The sequence below is a fragment of the Nyctibius grandis genome, chromosome 5 (genome assembly GCF_013368605.1).
Source record: "Nyctibius grandis isolate bNycGra1 chromosome 5, bNycGra1.pri, whole genome shotgun sequence".
NCBI lineage: Eukaryota > Metazoa > Chordata > Aves > Nyctibiiformes > Nyctibiidae > Nyctibius > Nyctibius grandis.
The window spans coordinates 79484958-79504855 of record NC_090662.1 but is presented as its reverse complement, the minus strand read 5'-3'; the positions used below and the strand labels follow the sequence as shown (position 1 = coordinate 79504855).

General features: G+C 42.8%; 1 protein-coding gene across 2 annotated transcripts in view; it reads right to left on the bottom strand.

The window, feature by feature from the left end:
- LRP6 (LDL receptor related protein 6) overlaps nucleotides 1-19898 on the bottom strand; it is a 130257-nt gene that overhangs the window by 66567 nt on the left and 43792 nt on the right. For both annotated transcript variants that reach the window (XM_068401150.1, XM_068401151.1), the window contains exon 3: nucleotides 5948-6145. In XM_068401150.1, coding sequence (XP_068257251.1) covers nucleotides 5948-6145 — 198 coding nt within the window. The remainder of the gene's footprint in view (nucleotides 1-5947; nucleotides 6146-19898) is intronic.

Here is a 19898-nt window from a genome sequence, read left to right as displayed (position 1 = left end):
AACTGTCATTGAGAAATTCAGTCATTCTGCAGGTTATTTTCCAAGCAAACACCATCATGACATGCAGTGTAGATCAAAGGCCTCTGGCAAGAGGGGAGGAGACTGGGAAGCCAGCAGGAGATGATGAGGGAGTTTAGGAGGAGGTGCTCCAGTAGATCCACTGACTGCAGAGTGGTCTATGTGCTTCCTAACTGAAGCTGCTCTTCCTTTGCTTTCAGCAGGGATGTGGTCCTCAACTAATTCTACATTTGCCATCTCAGGTCTCAGAAGCAGTATCGATGAGCTGCTCCATTGATCCACCTTGGTTAATCACCTTGTACTACATTTTTTTATTTAAAGTCTAGAAATATGCAGAGACCTGGGACCTAGTGAACTCTAGCTATATACACAGTGTACGTGTATCATCCATAGTCAACTACAGATGTTTTGAAGCTACACCTTTCTAGCATTTTATTTCAGAAGGACTTTGGGGAAGAACCAAGAAATTCATCCTAGCTTTGTGTCCAAATTAATGTAATTAATTCTGCTTATGCAGGCTTCTCTGTGAGTTTTAATTAGGACACTATTAGTCTTCTGCACTGTCCTGTAATGTGTTGGTGAGGTACTGAAACAAGATTTTCACCACGGACTTGTTCCTCTTCACTGCTTCAGGGTATTAAGCGTTTTTATCTCACAGAAATATACGTACAAATATATACAGAGAATGCAATATTTTATACCTGGCACATAATGTCATATATTGTATACATTATACACAAATAATGAGAAAGAAACTCTTCTAAATGCAAGGACACAGTATTTTTAGTGTTTCATCAAATCTGCAACTAATCGTCTGGCAGACAGACATGAGCTGATGCTTGAAAACAGAAACTAGAAAAATCAATGCTGTAGTGCAAGCTTAAGACATTCACCTCCTCGCAAGAGCTTCCCAGCTTTCTGACAGTTGCTGAAAGTATGTTTTCTTACAGTGGCCTCAAAGCCCATCTCATTAGCACAAACACTTCCTGGGGGACCTTGTAAGTGCATTTCCCTTCAGCCAGTAACGTGTTAACTTATTAATTAGAACTGCTGCTGCAGGGTAAAGGAAGAGAAAATTAATTCAAGAGCTGCCTTAGCAGGCCAACCTATCTCGGGTACTTTACTCACAGGAGAGCTGTCTGCAATTCAGTTTTGTTTAATTAGTCACACAAAAAGCAACTGTTCGCTCTGATAAGAGCGGGGCGAGAGCTGCAAAAAACAAAACCATCTCTTGTATGCACCAATTTAATTTTTTAATGATTACATTCCGACAAGAAAAACTGTTCATTCCTTTCTCTCGCTGGCAAACCAAGGGCATTAGTCATCAACTTCTGCACTCTTCCTCTTTATTCTAATGAGCCCATCACTGGAGTAGCTAGGGCTAATAAGTCCCAGGGCTAGCAGGTAACGAACGATACATCATCCCCATAAAATTTGCTGTAGAGGTTTTCTCATGAATTTACGACTCTACCATATATTTACTGAGTGCTACTACCAGTGCTGTCATGCTGCTTACTACTTTTGATGCAGAGGCTCATCGACTCCAAAGGGAGCTTATCTAGGTCCTGTCCGAAGAGGTGACAAAAAAAATCAAGGCCTCCTTTGTTCCTCCCCCTGCATATTCCTCCCACCTGCCTACCGTACTCTTCCACTATCCAGACACCTGCAAGCAAGAAGCAAAGCATCCATGCATATCAATGTCCTTCTCTGACACATAAATCTTTAAATTTTAATTCTTGTGTAGTGCCAAGTGCAGGGATGTGATAGTCAGACTACAGGAATAAAAACACACAAAAAAGTAATGGGTTTCTTGCAGATTTAGAAATATGCCAAAAATGTTTCCCTTTCACTCATTCCAAATTTTAGACCATTGAGGACTGAACCTCAATACTTTAATACTGTCAGTGACACTAATTAAAATCTTTTCCTATTTAGATTGTATTCTCTCTCACCACCCAAACCACAAAAGCAGTTTTCTTGGAACTGTTTGAAATTCTTTTTTTTGATATAAAGATGTTAGCTCCTGCTAACTATTTCTCACTTCCCCCAAAGAAATTAAAACTGTCATCCTGCTTTACATGAAGCCTTCACAACACATTTATCTGCTATAGAGTCTTTCCCATCTCACCTTATGCAACACGAAAAAACTTGAGACAGATAAAATCTTTGCTCATCTGCTTCCTTTGCTAAAAGTTACCAAAACCATTCAGAACTAGAACATCCTATTTTTATGAAGCTCCATGTCTTTCAATAACTCAATTGCCTTTTTCATTTCTTCAATAGCTCCAGCGTCCAGAAGCGTATTTTCCCAGACATGTTGACAATATGTAAAGCACCAGAAAAACTAGTAACACTTTGCAATGATAAAACCAATCTGTTTTAATCCAGAGAAATTTAGACATCAAAAAAAAAATTAAACTTACTTTCTAAATATAAAACAGCAGTTAGAAGAATGGTCTAAATATCAAGAACAAATCACTAAAACTAGCCGTTTCTGAGTAAGCCAGAAAGTCTGTTTTAAGTTAGATTATGCACTTGATGATAATGATCTTGTCCTCCCCTATTCTTAACTCTTAAGGAAAATGACTCTAAAAGGTAGTCCTCTTAAAAGTGTATTTTAAAAGGTGGCGGTGGAAAAAAGTTGGCCTAATCACACAATGTCATCTTTCCTCACGGAAGCAAGGCCATTTGATCATTCTGTGTGTGTCTGCTCAGTATCCCTCTCCCCCAGCTCCATACCCAATGCATCTTGTATCTCTTGGCCAACCATTCAGGAAAGCAGGGATCACAAAGAGATTTTTATTTTTACTTTCTACAAGTTTTCCTTAACAAACGGATGGCTGTGAAGACATGAGCCCTGTGTATTTGACCCATCTGACAAGAGGAGCAGCTGAAATAAGCTGCCCAGGAACACTTTGTCCAGCTGCCAGACCCAGCAAGAGTGCACAAGGAACACAGGAGCAAGGGTGAAGGAATATAAGGAGCCATGGGTGCATTTGAGGGATGGCAAGAAGGAAGGAGGAAAAAAGCAGGGTGTGCGTGCGTGGACAGGGCATAGGCACATACAGAGAGAAGCCAAAGGGACTGCTGCTGGGGTGGAGGGATAAGTAGAAATCCTTCTAAACCCAGATGTTATTAGTTCTACCATTCACAGAAAAATCTGGTTAGTTTTTCTTTTTTTGGGAGTGGGGATGACTAGGAGAAAAAAATGAAGGCTTTGTGGGTTTTGGGTTTTTTTTTTCCACTTAAAAGGAAGATCTCGGGGTTTGTTTTGTCTGCAGAATTAGAAATCGTCTTTTCTTTTTTAGTATTAGAAAATCAGTAATTAAGAGCCAAAATACAGAACTGCAGCTGTAAAATATCATACTGAGAAAGGTGAATTTGCTGAATAACTTAAAGACAGTATTTAACAAAAAAGAATCATTTTAGACAGCCCTAGATGATCATCTTTTCTTAAAACAGGCAGAGGCTAAGAGGTCATTAACAGAGAAAAAAATACACAAAACCACACTGTAGAACAGCTTAACTTGTGCAATTCTTTCCTTTTTTCTCCCTCCTGATGATGTAATTGCAAAGAATAAAAAAAAAACAAACCAAAAATGCCTGGATACAGATGTTGACTATTTTCTGAATCTTCAGAACTTTCTCACATGCCTAGGGAAAAACAGGTGCTGTTAGAAGTGGTGTACACTTCTGAGCGCTTAAGGGAAGTCATACGCGCTTTCCTATCTAAAGACGATTTCCCTTTCTCCCTCTCAAATGGTAACATATGAGCATACTGCCGTGAAATATTTCTGATACATTTCAGTATCAGCTTAAAAAAAATAAAACAACAACTTTAAAGTATTTGACTAATTGTTTTGTTTTAATGAATATGCAAAAATTAATTAGTAGACCTAAAAATCAAAACTACTTGTCTGTGCAGGTCTTTATTACAGGTTTCATCAATTCCAGATAATTTAGTCTGGAATGAGGTAACTGCTGGAACCCAGGTGACTTCACTTCTGTGTCATGATACACAGCTGTTAGATGCAGCTCTCTGCAGACAGACAAGGTTGGTCAGCCCCTCAACACCAAGAAAGATTGGCACCTTCACAGCCTCATCACTAGTAGAATGAATCACTTCCAGGTTAGCCAAAGGCAGACCAGGGAATAAACACCATTAAAATAAAAACAAAATACTAAAACCAAGTATATTTACACCACTGGACAACAAACCACCAGTGAGGGAAAAACTGCAAAGAAGTCTGTAGCAAAAGAAGATTGAAAATGCAGTAGTGCCAGCAGGAAACACCAAAGTAGCTCTGGAACCAGAAAAACTGGAGACTGTAGACAAGACGCGGGATTTGTGCTCCGTGGGAAAAACATAAACATAGATTTGGATGGTGGTGGTGTCGATTTTTGATTAGTGGACAATTTTCAAGCAATTAACATTTCAAAAAAACTCTTCCTCCTGCATCATTTTCCAGGGGGTGCTTTCGAAAGCAGTACCATGTTGTTGCACTAAGGCAGTCCTTTCCCTTTCATATACATAGAAGGGCACAAAAAGGGGTGACTCAAGAATAAAACCAGCCACCAAATTATCCTGTTGGACAAAGCCACTGAAGCACGTTTTAGGTGTGATCAGATCAGTAGTCATTTTGGAGTTGTACTTTCTTCTCACTGGCATTATTGTTTGGACAGTGGGGTTGTTTCGGTTTTGCTTGTTTCTGTTACTCCTACAGGAACTGTAAGCATTTCATACTTGTGTGAGAAATCTACATTTGGACCGCAATTTTTCAGGTGGTAAGCCGTCAGATTGAGCCCCACGTGTGATTGCCTTCAGTCGAGATGATACTTTTTAAAGTTCTGTTACTCATCTGGTTTCATAATCTCTCTATTCTTATATCCAAAGACACAAATTTAAAACTGCACTCCTGTTACCTTCTATAAACAAACACCGTTACAAAAATACTGCATGAACTTTTGGTCTCTTAGCAGGCAGAATTTAAGAAGAAAAGGACATAAACTTTCAAACCAGCATTACAAGAAACTGTGAAGTTCAACATAAATACCACAGGAAAACAGTGGATATGTTTCATGTGTGCTGCCTGTGTTCCTACTCACAAGTCCACACAAAACATCTGTGTTGTTAATATCACTGATTTGTTTTATGCCAGATTAACATTTGTGGTGAAAGAAGGGAGAAGTCCCTAAGAGGTGAGAATGAAGAGCATAAGAAAGGATATTTCATGCCTAGACAAACCAGCTGAAGCATTACAACAATTTGCAAAGGATAATCTCAAAAAATTCTCTATGATATCTTGGGCACAAACTGTGATACATTTGTGTGTGCAATCAGTACTTGTCAAAAATATCTCATTTAATGAAGAGGGTCATTGCCCAAATTACCAGTTATACCCTTAATTAAGAAGTAGTCATGACTGGATCAAAGAGAACTACATCATTGCTATAAAAGTGATAGAGAAAAAGAGTCATTTTAGCATAGTTCTCTGTAAAGACTGTTTTCCACTAATTTCCCAACCCTTAGGATCAATGCAACTGAAATACTAGTATATGATGATCCATTTTTTCAGATTATTTTCTGCATTTCTGAATATCATAGCAAGAGAGCACAGAAGACCTATTGAAAAGGGACAATTTTGCTACACAGTCTTACACAATAGGATTCAAGGATTTCTTTATGGGACTGGTTTTAAAAAAAGCCTTAGTGAGAGTTACAGGATACCCCGAAGAGTAGCACACATTCAACTTTGTAATGTTGGAAAGAAGAGAATAAGGAAGGATAAAAGTTTCTGATAGCACTAGTTTGCTTAAAATTTTGTGAATGCTAACATGACAATTTCCTGCAACACAGCTTATGATGCTGCTTAAGCAACATCTTCCAAGAAAAGCACTGCGTTATATAGATCAAACAAAAACTTCTTACCTATGACTTCCATCCAGATTTGATTTGTGAATGAAATTCAGTTTAGCATCTGCCCAATAAAGTTTCTGTTCTTCATAATCCAATGTCAGTCCATTTGGCCAATATATGTCCGTGTTGACTATAATGGAGCGGCTTGAACCATCCATCCCAGCACGTTCTATCTTTGGCACTTCTCCCCAGTCCGTCCAATACATGAACCTATAGTTATTTTAAAAAGAGAAAAGACAAAAAAAAAAGAAGAAAACAATCACCTATAAATCTACAACTGGAACATTGGACACAACTTTCAGTAAAGGCAAAGGCGCTCTCTATTCTACAGAGACAGTGTCTGTGGACGCTGTTCTACTACACATTCTGTGAAACACAACAGAACAAAGTTACTTTACAAAACGCTGGAGAAAAACAACTTAAGACAAACCCACAGTACTATGTCACGTTATACTTCCATATGTTTGTTTCTTTCCTTGGGTCAAGTGAGAAAGTTTGGGATATCCAACGGATCTTGACAATAATATCAGAATTCAACATTAAACAGTGAAGACATATTACAGTCTATCATAAAAGTACAACAGCCTCTTTAACATGTGTCAGAGCATTGAGGGGAAATGGAAAAAGAAGGCGTGTGGACATACAGTGGACATAGAAGTTGCATGCGAGGCAGTGAGGTGGATTTGATGGAAGACCAGTTCATGTCCTTTTTTCCAGAGAAATTCAGAAACAGGCAGCTAAGTCAACATGTTTAGAAGCACAGTTTGCACCCAGTGATCGGGCCAAACACTCCGTAAAATCTTGGGGAAGCAAGTAACTTCTAAAACATGTTAGCATATACTAGCACATGTTTAAACATTACTTAGCGAGTAGCAGGAGGAGAGAAGTTACCCAGTTGCATGTAAGACTGAGGTGAAGCAAGGGAAACCACTTTATTACGGCAGGAGACTAGGGGAGGGTAAGAATATTTGTCCTTTTTTCTGCAGGTGGTAGAAAATGGATTTACTTTTGTGGGTTGTTAACAAAATGCACTACTAAACAGTAATAACTTATAATATAAACAGATCAGACAAAGTGTGTCCATAGGCTTGCTCTGTTTTGTTATTGCAGCTGGGACAGACAAGATGACTACTGTCCTAAATTGCTTCTCATAACCTCATGACATCTGCCAGCATACCTGCTTGTATCTGTGATCCCCAACCTGGCTCAGTCAAAACAATCCAGATTAGGAAAGATCTGAAGCCTTTAAACTAACCCAGATCATCACACAACCACAATATGTCACTATATGGTACCCACATGTGAAGAGGCCTGGCCACCCATCCTTTAAAGAAAAACAAATGTGCAACACATTTAAGAAACATTTGCAGATGAAGTTATTCTTGGCAAAGAATTATTTTTTTTTATTTTAAAAAGTCGGAAATTCCATGTCATATTTTCTCCCTTAATTCATGTCTACAGCATGTTTGTTTTCATGCACAGCTATATCTGTGGACAGAAATGCAGTTGATTAACACAAATATTGCCCTATTTGATCCCAAGTGAGTCATTCTTTATGGAGCAACGTGCCTGTCAAATAGCACAAATATCTGAAGAGAACATGTAGGAATTCTGTAGGCATGAACAAGTGCTACACAGAAACTAGTTTTCTATCAGGAAGAAGAAAAAAAAAAACAAGTAATTTTCAGATTGCTAGCACAGTAGCAAGACACCTGGTCAAGCTATGCAATAAAAGAACTATATACTTGAAAAAAAGAAGTTTAAAAAAGTCAGGCAGCATTTTATCAGCGAGCATGTGTGAGAAAGAAGAGAGAAAAACAGAGGTTTGTTTAAACTTCTTTAAAAAGACCCTTCTTTGGCTCAGCTGTCAAGTCCTACCCTTCCAGATACTTTATCAAGGTTAATAGGTTTCAAGGCTCTGGGCACCCTGCTAGACTGATTTTTCAGGCTGAAACAGTTCATTAGCTGCTGTACAGCCTCATCTTCTTCCCCATCTCCCTCTCACCTCTCATGCACGCTGCAATTACTCGAGCAAAAACAGGTAAGGGAAGTCTGGTAACAAAGAAAAGCCTTCCTGGACTTCACAAAACCAGCCCTATTCCATTTCTGAGAAAAGCACACATGCACACAGAGCTGGCTTTAAGATTCTGTAACATTTCCAGTCAGCATCAGTGACCTCTGCTTGGTTTCTCCAATACTTTTTTCCCCACTATCACCTGTTTGTTTTCCTGCACCTTGCTTGAAAGCCTACAGGTTTTAATGTCTCCATTAAAACTCTTTGGAACCAGCCACGCTCCAGCTGATCGCATCAAGGGCTGTGCTTCACTTGGGAAGCAGGGCTTTTCATCACTGCAAAAGCAATGCAGGTTATAGCTTGATGACCATTAATTTTGGTAACAGTTGCTTTTAAGCAACTTCTTGCAGATCGTCTTTGTTTCCAGTACAGGGCTTATATGGCCATGGAGGAAACTGGATTCAAGGAACAGGTCTGGGCTAAAAATCAATCATCAGTCTGAATGCATTCTAGTGCACAGCTCCATGAACACTTCCACTTGTACGCAGCGTGTAGGTTTCTATAGCTGCCTCAATCAGCACAGGTGCCAACAACAGTCACTTTCTTATTCAGAAAGTGCACTTACACCCTTTTCTGCAACAGATGAGCAAGTACAGGGTATACGCACCAGGTATAGGAGCAGAAGGGGATGGGAAGAACTGTGTAAAACAGCTGGAAGAAATGCCCCTGTTGTAACCATGTTTTAAGTAAACAGCATCTCCTATAATGCAAGGGAGACCTGGCTAGCAACCAAGGGGAGGGTGGGGTGGACGGATGGACACAACTATAAATTCTCATTACTGCAGAGGTCTCTCTACAGATTTTTATACAGAGATTTCGGATCCCTCCTCCAGGTAATATCAAACTGTTCACATATGTGTGCTCGTTTCTCCTTTCTGGAAGGCTTACAGATTCTTGTTTCATTATATAATGGTTGGTAAGTAATTCATATGGAGACCATACAGAAGGGAAGATGTTACGACATACATACTTATTGAACGATGGTAAGCCAGCTGTACAGACAAGGTAAGGGTCATTCTCCCTCCTCTCCATCCTATTTAAACATGTTTAATTATTTCAATATTAAAAAAAAAAAAAAAAAGCAACACACCAGCCACCACCAAAGCCCACAGGACAGAGCAAAATATTAACTGAAGAGTAACTGAAAGACACCACCAGAAGCTACTGTTCCATTTGCCTCTCTTCTCACCTAGTTATACCTCGCTATAAAATTTAAATTCAGGAATTAAGATTTTAATCCTAGCCCAGAAGAGGAGCAAATAAAAATTTAAAATTGAAATCTATATTACCCTTTGAATTTTAAGGAAAAAAATCCATACATACATAGCATGTTTACCGCACAGCGGTACAGGCACAGAACTGGGCTCCATGCTGGGTAATCCCAAATCCGCAGGATCCAGAGGGCAATACACAGACGTGCTGTAACTGACTTCAGCAAGCCTGTGGGGTCCAGAAACAGGAATGCTTTCCCATGCTGCTTAGCTTTGGCTGATAGTACTGTGATTCCAGGCAGTTATAATCAGGACGGGCTGGTACTAGAGCTCTGGACCTGTGCAGCTGCTTGTTACTGCCTCCTTGCTAAAGGTCACTCCCCACAGGGGTCAGCGATGGGAGCCGCAAGCCCAGACCTCGCTGCTGTACTTTACGTACCAGGTATTTCATCCAAACTCGTCTTTGCAAGGAGTTTAAAATTCGTATGGAGAAGCTGTGGTGCAGCAACACAATCAAATGTAAAAATTGCAAAACTGAATAAATGTACCCTATGCCTAGGGATTTTTAAACATACATGGCATACTTTCTTACCTAACAGGACTACCAGACTTAGCAGGAAGAGCTTTTATTTAGTATCAAATCAACCCACATAGAGCCAAATCTCTCTTCAATGTAATAAGAAATAATATCACAGCTGATTAAAACTGATCCCATTAATCTAGTCGTCCTTTTCCTATTGAAATAATTAACCACTGTATTTTAAAAAACTCTGGTTTTAATCAAACCACCTTAATATTCTGAACTGCTTCATTATTTTTCACCTGTTGTATTCTCTCCATACTGTTAAATGCCACGCTTGTCAGACTTTACTAGCAGACTTTGGAAATGGTTGCAAGCTGTTATAACAATCTAACAGAAAAACAACAACAATAAAGTGTATTTCTGTTTATCTGCACTTGTAATTTTAATATTAGGTAGTCACATCAGGAAATGATACAGACTCCCCTGCCCCTCCCTTAAGGAATTAAGACACATTACGTATTTGAATGTACTTACAGAAAAGAGGAAGGTTCATAGACATCACTGCTTAGCTGGTATTTTGTTTGACTGTGGCCCAGAACGTTCATTTATCTTATATGGTTATACCATCTATAAAAATTATGAACAAATAGAGGAAGAGCTTTGATGGCTTTTCCCTACAAACTTTTTTCTATGCATCTTTAGAGTCAGTATTTTTTAATTTTTGCATCTTGGGTAGGTAAGGTGAACCCAGGCAACAAAACTTCCTCTTAAAAGGCATCAGAAATCACTATGCATTGTACAGCTGTAACTTCATAGCTTTGATTTGCCCCAAATTAAAAGGTTTTGCCACAGCAAAAGAAAAAAAAAAAAAAAAGAGGAAACTCTTTCTTGGTTCCATTCTGTGCAATGAACAAATGTAATAAATAACAGAGCTTCTTTTCCAAAAAGCTCGTAAAGTCTAGGCACACTGATGGCAGAATATCCCACATACATAGAAAAAAGCTTGCCGAGTACAAATGCCAAGATTAAATGCTATAATGTAGCAGCGATATCCAGCAGTACGCACAGAAGGAGAGAAATTCATTGCCAGCACCCATCAGCTTTGCAACTTTCTGATCTGTACCGCTCCCCAACACTGATGCAGATCCTTTCAGCCCTACTATCCTGGGCAAAACTAGGCTCCTGCTACGAGTGTCATTAAAACACCAGCCCCCATCGAGATGCATGCAACTGTTTCACTCATTGAACAGAGGTACCCCACACGACACTTAGCTGATTTTAAGGCAGTTAATTGGGACACCTTACAGGGCAGGCAAACGTTTACCTTCCTGAATGTTATTCAGTGGGAAGAGCAGCTGCTTAATTGGGACAGCCAATTATTTGGTGAGGCCCTTCACCGTGAATGCTCCAACTTTGCTATTATGCTCGTTTCAGCTCCTAAGAACCTCTGAGCTCTACAGGGACCCAAACAGCCGCCAAACCTCAGAGCCTGCAAAGGTTTCAGAAGTACAGCAACCCCTGCAGAGCTCATCAGCTCTGCAGTGGTCCTTGCGAAAGCAGCCCGCCCCAGCTCCAGCACTAGCAGGACTGGCACTCATCTAATGAAGAAATACAAAGTTAAACGATAGGCGCTGGAGGAGTTCCGGAAAATCACGCACAATAAATGTATGCTTGGCTATCGAAAATAGCTCTTGACTTAAGAGGAAATATTCGTGGCCCTTCAGGAGTTTAAGACAACACATTAAAATCAAGTGACCCTTCAGGTATCCTTAACAGAAACTTCCTGAGGCAGGTTCACAGAGGGATGGAAAGTGCAGTCCAGAAAGACATAAGTATCGAATGAAACGGAAAATGGATTTTCAAATAAGGAGACTAAAAGTACCATAGGAAGGTTTTAGTACAAAGTTTCTCAACTGATTGCAAAACTTAGGAAATACTTTCAGTCCTCCAAGAGAAGCAAAAAAATGCACATAGAGAGGAAGAAATATTGCTTTGGGATACAATCAAGACAAACATGAGAGAAAAGATGTTCTCAGCTAGCTGAGAACTGTACTCTTTTACAATAGCTTGTCTCCGAATAAGTAAGTGTGGACATTAGTTGAATGTCATTTTCAGAGTTGCTTTACAAGAATTTCTTATGTTAACATTCAATGCACTCGAGACCATTTTTTGTGCAAGTTAACTTACCCTATCCAGCTTTTCAGCTGCCTCTACAACAACACTCTTGCACATACTAAGAGCAGCTATGTGGGGATGGGGCGTGAATTAAGCAGTGAACTATTGACGTCCTAACACACTGAATTTCCTTGCCTTAAACTTACTGGTTTTAGGAGCCACAGGCTCCCAGCAAAGCTGCAGTTTCTCATTTCAGCTAGGCACAGCTGGCTTAGAACCACCTGTCTTAAGCATTGCTACATACACTGGACAAAAACAAAACAAGACTTCTTTCACTGAAAACCAAGCCTTTTTTATTTTACTCTCCTCAAAAGCATCAGTGTGCCTAGCAAATGACTGAACAATACAGATGTGCTCAAAATGCTTGACAAGCAAGCACCAGCAAACCAAGCTGCACCTGTTTTTAACTCCCCCCACCCAATCTCCTGCATCCTGGTGAAGGCTGGAAGACCAGCAGAACTCCACAGGTGCTAGCATCTCAGCTATTCCATTTCACAACCCAGATTATTAGTGCTCAGACCATCAAAACTAGACATGAATCTGTCCAGTGACTTTAACACAATGACCTGTAACAGAGACATCTCATTCTGCCACTGCTGCTAACAAAGCAGTAACTGTGCAGAAACAGAGGTCCGTAACGATGAACTACTGCAGCCTCCATAGCCAATCTGTTAGGGATGCTAAAAGACTCGACTGACAAGAGGAAGAAATGAATGTGCAAAATTCCGCATCTATGTATGTCTACCATACACTACAAAAAAGTCTACTGGAACACATATTTTATAAGGCATACAAATATTTTTCCCGGTATATCTCTACTGGTTCCCTCAAGAGGAAGAAGCTATCCTGTGGTAGGACTTCTATGCACATAACTGCATTTACCCTAGGACATCAGAGAGTATACTAATTAGGCAAAGACCCACCTGCCACCTGTAACCAGTATGGCAATATGAGGATTTCCACTTTCAAGCTGGCTTTAGTCTCCTATTCAGACCTTATCTAGCAGGAGAAAGAAAATTATTACCAGACCTTCCCTTTTCTTGGAATTCTTTTCTAAAATAAGGGATAAATGCAAACACTCCAGTTTTGGAAAGAATAAAACCTGTGATGAAGTCAACAGAAGCTGATGCTTTGTTTCTAGCTCAGTTTCAACAACACAGTATAAAACTAGAATGTGATTTTGGAGATGGTTTTCACAAGCCCTGAAAAGAATACCTTAGAAAAACACTGAAAGTCATTCATAAGAAATCAATGTGGAAGAACAATCTTACATGATATTCTCATTCCATAAACAGGAAGAAACAACTCAGCATGTAAAAGTATCTCTCAGCCATCATGCCATCTGTTTTCAGGTATTCTAGTTTAAGGAACATGCTGGGCAATCTGACAAGAAAAACACAGATCAGAAGTCATTTTTCATTTTCACCCAGACATTTTTGAGAGTCTCTGGGAAGTAAGATTTGACTTAACTGTCAAACATACGCTGATCTACTGCAGAGTCACATGCATATGGCTGTCCTTTCGGTCACAAATTCCAAGGAAAAAAACAAAGGAGGTCATTAAAAAACAAGCAGCAGCTATTTTTGCTGAACACTCACAAAGGCAGTATTTCAATTGTTTGAGCAGGTGGAAAGGTCTCTTGCTCCTTGAACTTGTAAATTAACCTTTCGTATCTCCAGACACAAAAGGTCTAACAACATGCCTTCCACAGTTATGAAACAGAAACCATTTTCTGGTTTCTCCTAAAGCAAGCAGGAAACCAAGCTTGTCAGAACTTAGCAGCATTTAAAAACAATATTTGAAAAAACAATTTTCCCAGTTTAAGCCAAATAAATATAGAAAGAAGCAATTTCCCCTTTCTGTTACCTATTTAACACCATCCGTAGACCCTAGCTGACAGCAAGATGGAAGCAAGATGCAGATGAGCTTTCACAGAATGTTAGGGATTGGAAGGGACCTCGAAAGATCATCTAGTCCAATCCCCCTGCCGGAGCAGCATTGCCTAGACCATATCACACGGGAACGCGTCCAGGCGGGTTTTGAATGTCTCCAGAGAAGGAGACTCCACAACCTCTCTGGGCAGCCTGTTCCAGTGTTCGGTCACCCTCACCGTAAAGAAGTTTTTCCTCATATTTATGTGGAACCTCCTGTGTTCCAGCTTGCACCCATTGCCCCTTGTCCTGTCAAGGGATGTCACTGAGAAGAGCCTGGCTCCATCCTCATGACACTTGCCCTTTACATATTTATAAACATTAATGAGGTCACCCCTCAGTCTCCTCTTCTCCAAGCTAAAGAGACCCAGCTCCCTCAGCCTCTCCTCATAAGGGAGATGTTCCACTCCCTTAATCATCTTCGTGGCTCTGCGCTGGACTCTCTCTAGCAGTTCCCTGTCCTTCTTGAACTGAGGGGCCCAGAACTGGACACAATATTCCAGATGCGGCCTCACCAGGGCAGAGTAGAGGGGGAGGAGAACCTCTCTCGACCTGCTAACCACACCCCTTCTAATACACCCCAGGATGCCATTGGCCTTCTTGGCCACAAGGGCACACTGCTGGCTCATGGTCATCCTGTTGTCCACTAGGACCCCCAGGTCCCTTTCCCCTACGCTGCTCTCCAACAGGGCTGTCCCCAACTTGTACTCATACATGGGGTTGTTCTTGCCCAGGTGCAGGACTCTACACTTGCCCTTGTTATATTTCATTAAGTTTCTCCCCGCCCAACTTTCCAGCCTGTCCAGGTCTCTCTGAATGGCTGCGCAGCCTTCCGTTGTGTCAGCCACTCCTCCCAGTTTTGTGTCATCAGCGAACTTGCTGACAGCGCACTCTATTCCCTCATCCAAGTCATTAATGAATATATTGAATAGAACTGGTCCCAGTACCGACCCTTGAGGGACTCCGCTAGACACAGGCCTCCAACTGGACTCTGTCCCATTGACCACCACTCTCTGGCTTCTTTCCTTCAGCCAGTTCACAATCCACTTCACTACCCGATCATCCAGACCACCCTTCTTCAGTTTAGCTGCGAGGATGCTGTGGGAGACCGTGTCAAACGCCTTACTGAAATCGAGATAGACCACATCCACAGCTTTACCATCATCTATCCACCGGGTTACGTCCTCATAAAAGGCTATCAAGTTGGTTAAGCATGACTTCCCCTTGGTGAAGCCGTGCTGAGTGCCCCTAATGATCCCCCTATCCTTGATGCGCCTAGAGACAGCACCAAGGACAAGTTGTTCCATCACCTTTCCGGGGATGGAGGTGAGGCTGACCGGTCTATAGTTACCCGGGTCCTCCTTCTTGCCCTTTTTGAAGACTGGAGTGACATTCGCTTTCCTCCAGTCCTCAGGCACCTCTCCCATTGCCCACAACTTAGTAAAGATGATGGAGAGTGGCCTAGCAATGACTTCCGCCAGCTCCCTCAGCACCCGCGGGTGCATCCCATCAGGGCCCATGGATTTATGGACGTCCAGATTGCTTAATTGGTCCCTGACCCAGCCCTCATCTACCAAGACAGATTCCTCCTCTATCCTGACTTCTTCTGGGGCATCAGGGGTCCGGGGCTCCTCAGGACAGCCTCCAGCAGTATAGACAGAGGCAAAGAAGGCATTCAGTAACTCCGCCTTCTTTTTATCCTCTGTCTCCAGGGCCCCCACCTCATTCATCAGTGGGCCTACATTGCCTCTAGTGTTGGCTTTACCTGCAATGTATTTGAAGAAGCCCCTTCTGTTGTCCTTGACCTCTCTTGCAAGGTTTAATTCCAAGGAGGCCTTAGCTTTCCTAGTTGCCTCCCTACATCCTCTGACAACAGACTTATATTCCTTCCAAGTGGCCAGCCCCTCCTTCCATGATCTGTACACCCTCTTCTTCCACTTGAGTTTGCCCAGCAGTTCCCTGTTCAACCATGCAGGTCTCCTGGTACCCTTCCTTGACTTCCTACCTGCTGGGATGCTCTGATCTTGAGCTCGGAAGGAGCAGTCCTTGAATGCTAACCAACTATCTTGGGCCCCCTTACCTTCTAGTACCCTGTCCCATGGGATTTCCCCTAGCAATTGCTTGAAAAGGCCAAAGTTGGCCCTCCTGAAGTCCAGGGTTGTGATTCTGCTAGCTATTCTGGTCCTGCCACATGAGATCCTGAACTCTACCATCTCATGGTCACTACAACCAAGGCTGCCCTCAACCTTCACCTCTTCAACCAGACCCTCCTTGTTAGTAAGGATACAATCCAGCAGCGCTCCTCTCCTAGTTGGCTCATCCACCATTTGCATCAGAAAGTTATCATCAATGCACTGGAGGAACCTCCTGGACTGAGGATGGCTGGCTGAGTAGGCCTCCCAGCAAATATCAGGGTAGTTGAAATCCCCCACAACAACCAGGCCCTGTAATTGCGAGACTGCTCTCAGCTGCCTGTAGAAGGCCTCATCACCCTCCTCATCCTGATCCAGTGGCCTCTAATAGACACCCACAACAGTATCACCCCTGCCAGCCTGCCCCTTAATTTGCACCCACAAACTCTCAACTCGCTCCTGATCCGCCCCTGGACAGAACTCAATACATTCTAGCTGCTCACTCACACAAAGAGCAACTCCACCACCTCTCCTTAGTGGCCTGTCTTTCCTGAACAGGACATAGCCATCCATGACCACATTCCAGTCATGCGAGGCGTCCCACCAAGTCTCTCTAATTGCCACTAGATCATAGCCCCCCGACCGAACACGGATTTCCAACTCCTCCTGTTTATTCCCCATGCTGCGTGCATTGGTGTACAGGCATTTCAGGGAGCGAGCTGAGCACACCGATTTCACCCTAGGGGGATGGGAGGCCTCCTGGTCTACCTCAACACTAGAGCGTTGCCCCAGTGGTGCAAGCCCAGCTACTACCCCATCCCCCTTCGAATCTAGTTTAAAGCTCTCCGAATGAGCCCTGCTAATTCCTGTCCCAGAACCCTTTTGCCCCTACGACATAAACCTTTCCCATGTATTACCGTCACGCCTGGTGTCTTATAAAACCAGCCATTATCAAAGAACCCAAAGCCCTGCCTGTAGCACCAGTCTCGTAGCCAGGCATTAATAGAGAGAATCCTACTATTCCATCCCACGTCATCACCTGAAAATGGAAGGAGGGAGGAGAAAACAACTTGTGCTCCAGACTCTTTCACCAACCGCCCTAGGGCCTTGTAGTCTTTCTTCATCCCCCTCAGACTACGGGATGCAGCTTCTTCCCCACCTGTCTGGAAGATCAGCAGGGGGTAGTAGTCTGTGGCCTTCACCAGGTTGGGGAGTTGCCTGGTGATATCCCTGATTTGGGCTCCAGGCAGGCTGCAGACCTCCCTGTGATGGGGGTCAGCTCTGCATATTGGGCCCTCAGATCCCTTTAGGAAGGAGTCTCCAACCACTAAAACTCTTCTCTTCTTCCTTGTGGAGGAGGTAGCTATACGCCTGTCAGTTTTTTCTGACTGTAGAGGGACCTCTGATATAGGTTGCCTCTCCACCACATCCCCATTGGACCGGCTGTATTCCACTAGGGCTTCATATCTATTGCTCAGAGGCACCTGTGGAGGCAAAGTAGGCAAGGAGGGCACTCGCCTTTTGCCACGGCCATAGACTTGCCTCCACTCACTCCTCTCCTCTAAGTTATTGTTTTCCACCTGAGAGGGGCAGAGTACAGGGGTCCCTCGATCCTGGGAGCTCTCCGGCAGGTGCTCCCATTTTTGTTGCAGGGAGGGCAGAGCCTGGCTCCACCAGTCTATCTCCATTTCAGCCTCCCGAACGCTCCTAAGCCTTTCTACTTCGCCTTGAAGCCTTTCAACCTGGCTTTGCAGCTGTGCCGCTCGGCCGAGCAGATCATCTACCTGCTCACAGCCCCCTGACACCACAGAGACGCTGTAGCGTTCCCTGCAGCCGGCAACCTGCACCATCGCCTCCTTCTGTGGGAGCTCCGTCTGGGTTCCCACATCCATTTTGGTCTTCTTCTGCCGGGTAGATACCATTGTTCTTTCACTGAACTGGGAAATACCTGTTGGTGACACCCCTGGTTCACAGCTCCTTGGCACCTTCCTCGCCTTGTGCACTGGGAGGGAGTCAGCGCCCTCCCCAATGAGCTGCAAACTGCTGCGGCCTCTCCTGCCCCGGGACACACCCAGTCACTGCTGACTCACACAGTCACTGCTGACTCTCCCTCTCCCCTCTGGCCAGGGACTAGTCCCTGCCCTCCAGGAGGCTTTTTATCACCCAATCAATCACCACCCCCAATCAACAGGGGGTGGTGCATTTAAATCGCCCGCGGTGCCTCCGGCTACGCCCCCTCCTCTCGTGATTCGTTGCCGGGAACCTCCCGGTCCGGGGTGGGGGGGAAGCAGCTCGGGGCTGCTGCTCCGGGGGGGCCAAGAGTACGAAAACCGCCCGGTTACAGCCCGATGTCGCCCTCGCCCCCGCACTAACCTCAAGTCGCTGTCGCTGCTGCCGCCGCTGTCCAAACCTTCCACTAAGTACTATTCATTTATGCACAAATGTCTTCTCTTGTTGGGGATTTTCTTTGTCAGTGATTATCTTTTTTTCCTGATATGTATGTTCTACGTAAACATCAAGATACTCAGTTTTAATCAGTAGGGTTCATCTATGCGTATGTAAGCTTTGGAAGGCCTCAGCCAGCCCTTTGCACAGGAATCACTCCAGATATAATACACCAGACCCTGTGAAGTTCAGGCAGTCTTTCAGCAGCAGGTAAGCCAACAGAAAACTAAAATATAAGTTAATGTAACAGGAGACAGACAAATTAACAAAATGAAAATTCTTGCCTTCCAACCTACCTTGGTTCTTCAACTACAACAAGGGAACAGCAGAGGAAAGCAAACCAGCTTGCAGTTTTGACAGACTTTCAAAAAACACACACACACACAAAAACCCCAACAACTGTGCCACAGTCTCTTGAGAGGCCTGGAAAGAAGTGGAGCCAGGACTGCATATTGCCACTGGGTAGCTCTTCAGGGCTGAGGAGTCTCACAGAGGTCTGCCCTGGTCTGCCTCGAGCTGTAGTTGGTCAGCATTGCCCCAGAGGAGCCCACACACACAGAACCACCCGTTTCAAACAGCTTTTTGAGTTCCTATTAAAAGTGCAGATCTACACACCTGTGAACTGAACAAAATGCTGAAAGCAAGTATAAAAGAATATTTAGCTACATTAAAACTACAGGTGGTGGAGAGCAGTGAGAAAACTGTACGATCACTGTTCACTGTCTTTCCTGGATAAAATTTATGTTTTTTGTACAATGAAAAATAATTTTTCTTTACAGAGACTTGCACTAAAAATACAAACATTTGCACTGTAAATACTTAGTTTGTAAATGAGAACTTATAATTCAGTGATTTCAAGTGAGAACTTAGAATTCAGTAATTTCGAAGAGCCTTGGGCTGAAACTAGACAAGTCAGCTGCTACTGTAAATTTTTCACTCCCTGCTTTGACACACAAGGATCTTTTCAGTACAGTCATAATGAAACTTGCTTCTTATCGTTCAATTAAAAAAAAAAAAAAAAAGAGAATTCTTCTCCTTATGTCCCTGTACATCCTGAATACAGGAAGTGGAGAAAGATTTTCCCTATACTTGTATATTAATTGAAGCCCTAGGAACACACCCACTTCTCCATGGCAGGAGAGCATGGTCACACATCTCCATCATGTCACCCAGTGCCTAAGGGTGAGAGGGAGTAATCTGCCATTTGGCATTCTGGGCTGTTTCTTACAAGCAAAAATCTAGTCATCCCACTGTACATCGCTGTGCAAAATTTTGAGTTATGAACTGCACACAGGCTACTTACACAGATACATCAACTACTCCCACATTAAACAGAATTTGCTGGTATAACTATCCTAGCAATCCTTAATGTAGACACAGCTTACAACAGTAAGAGATTTTATCCAAGACCTACTCATAACTTCACTCCCTGTTTTACTGATTTAAGTTGGGGCCAAATCAATTCCCTGAAC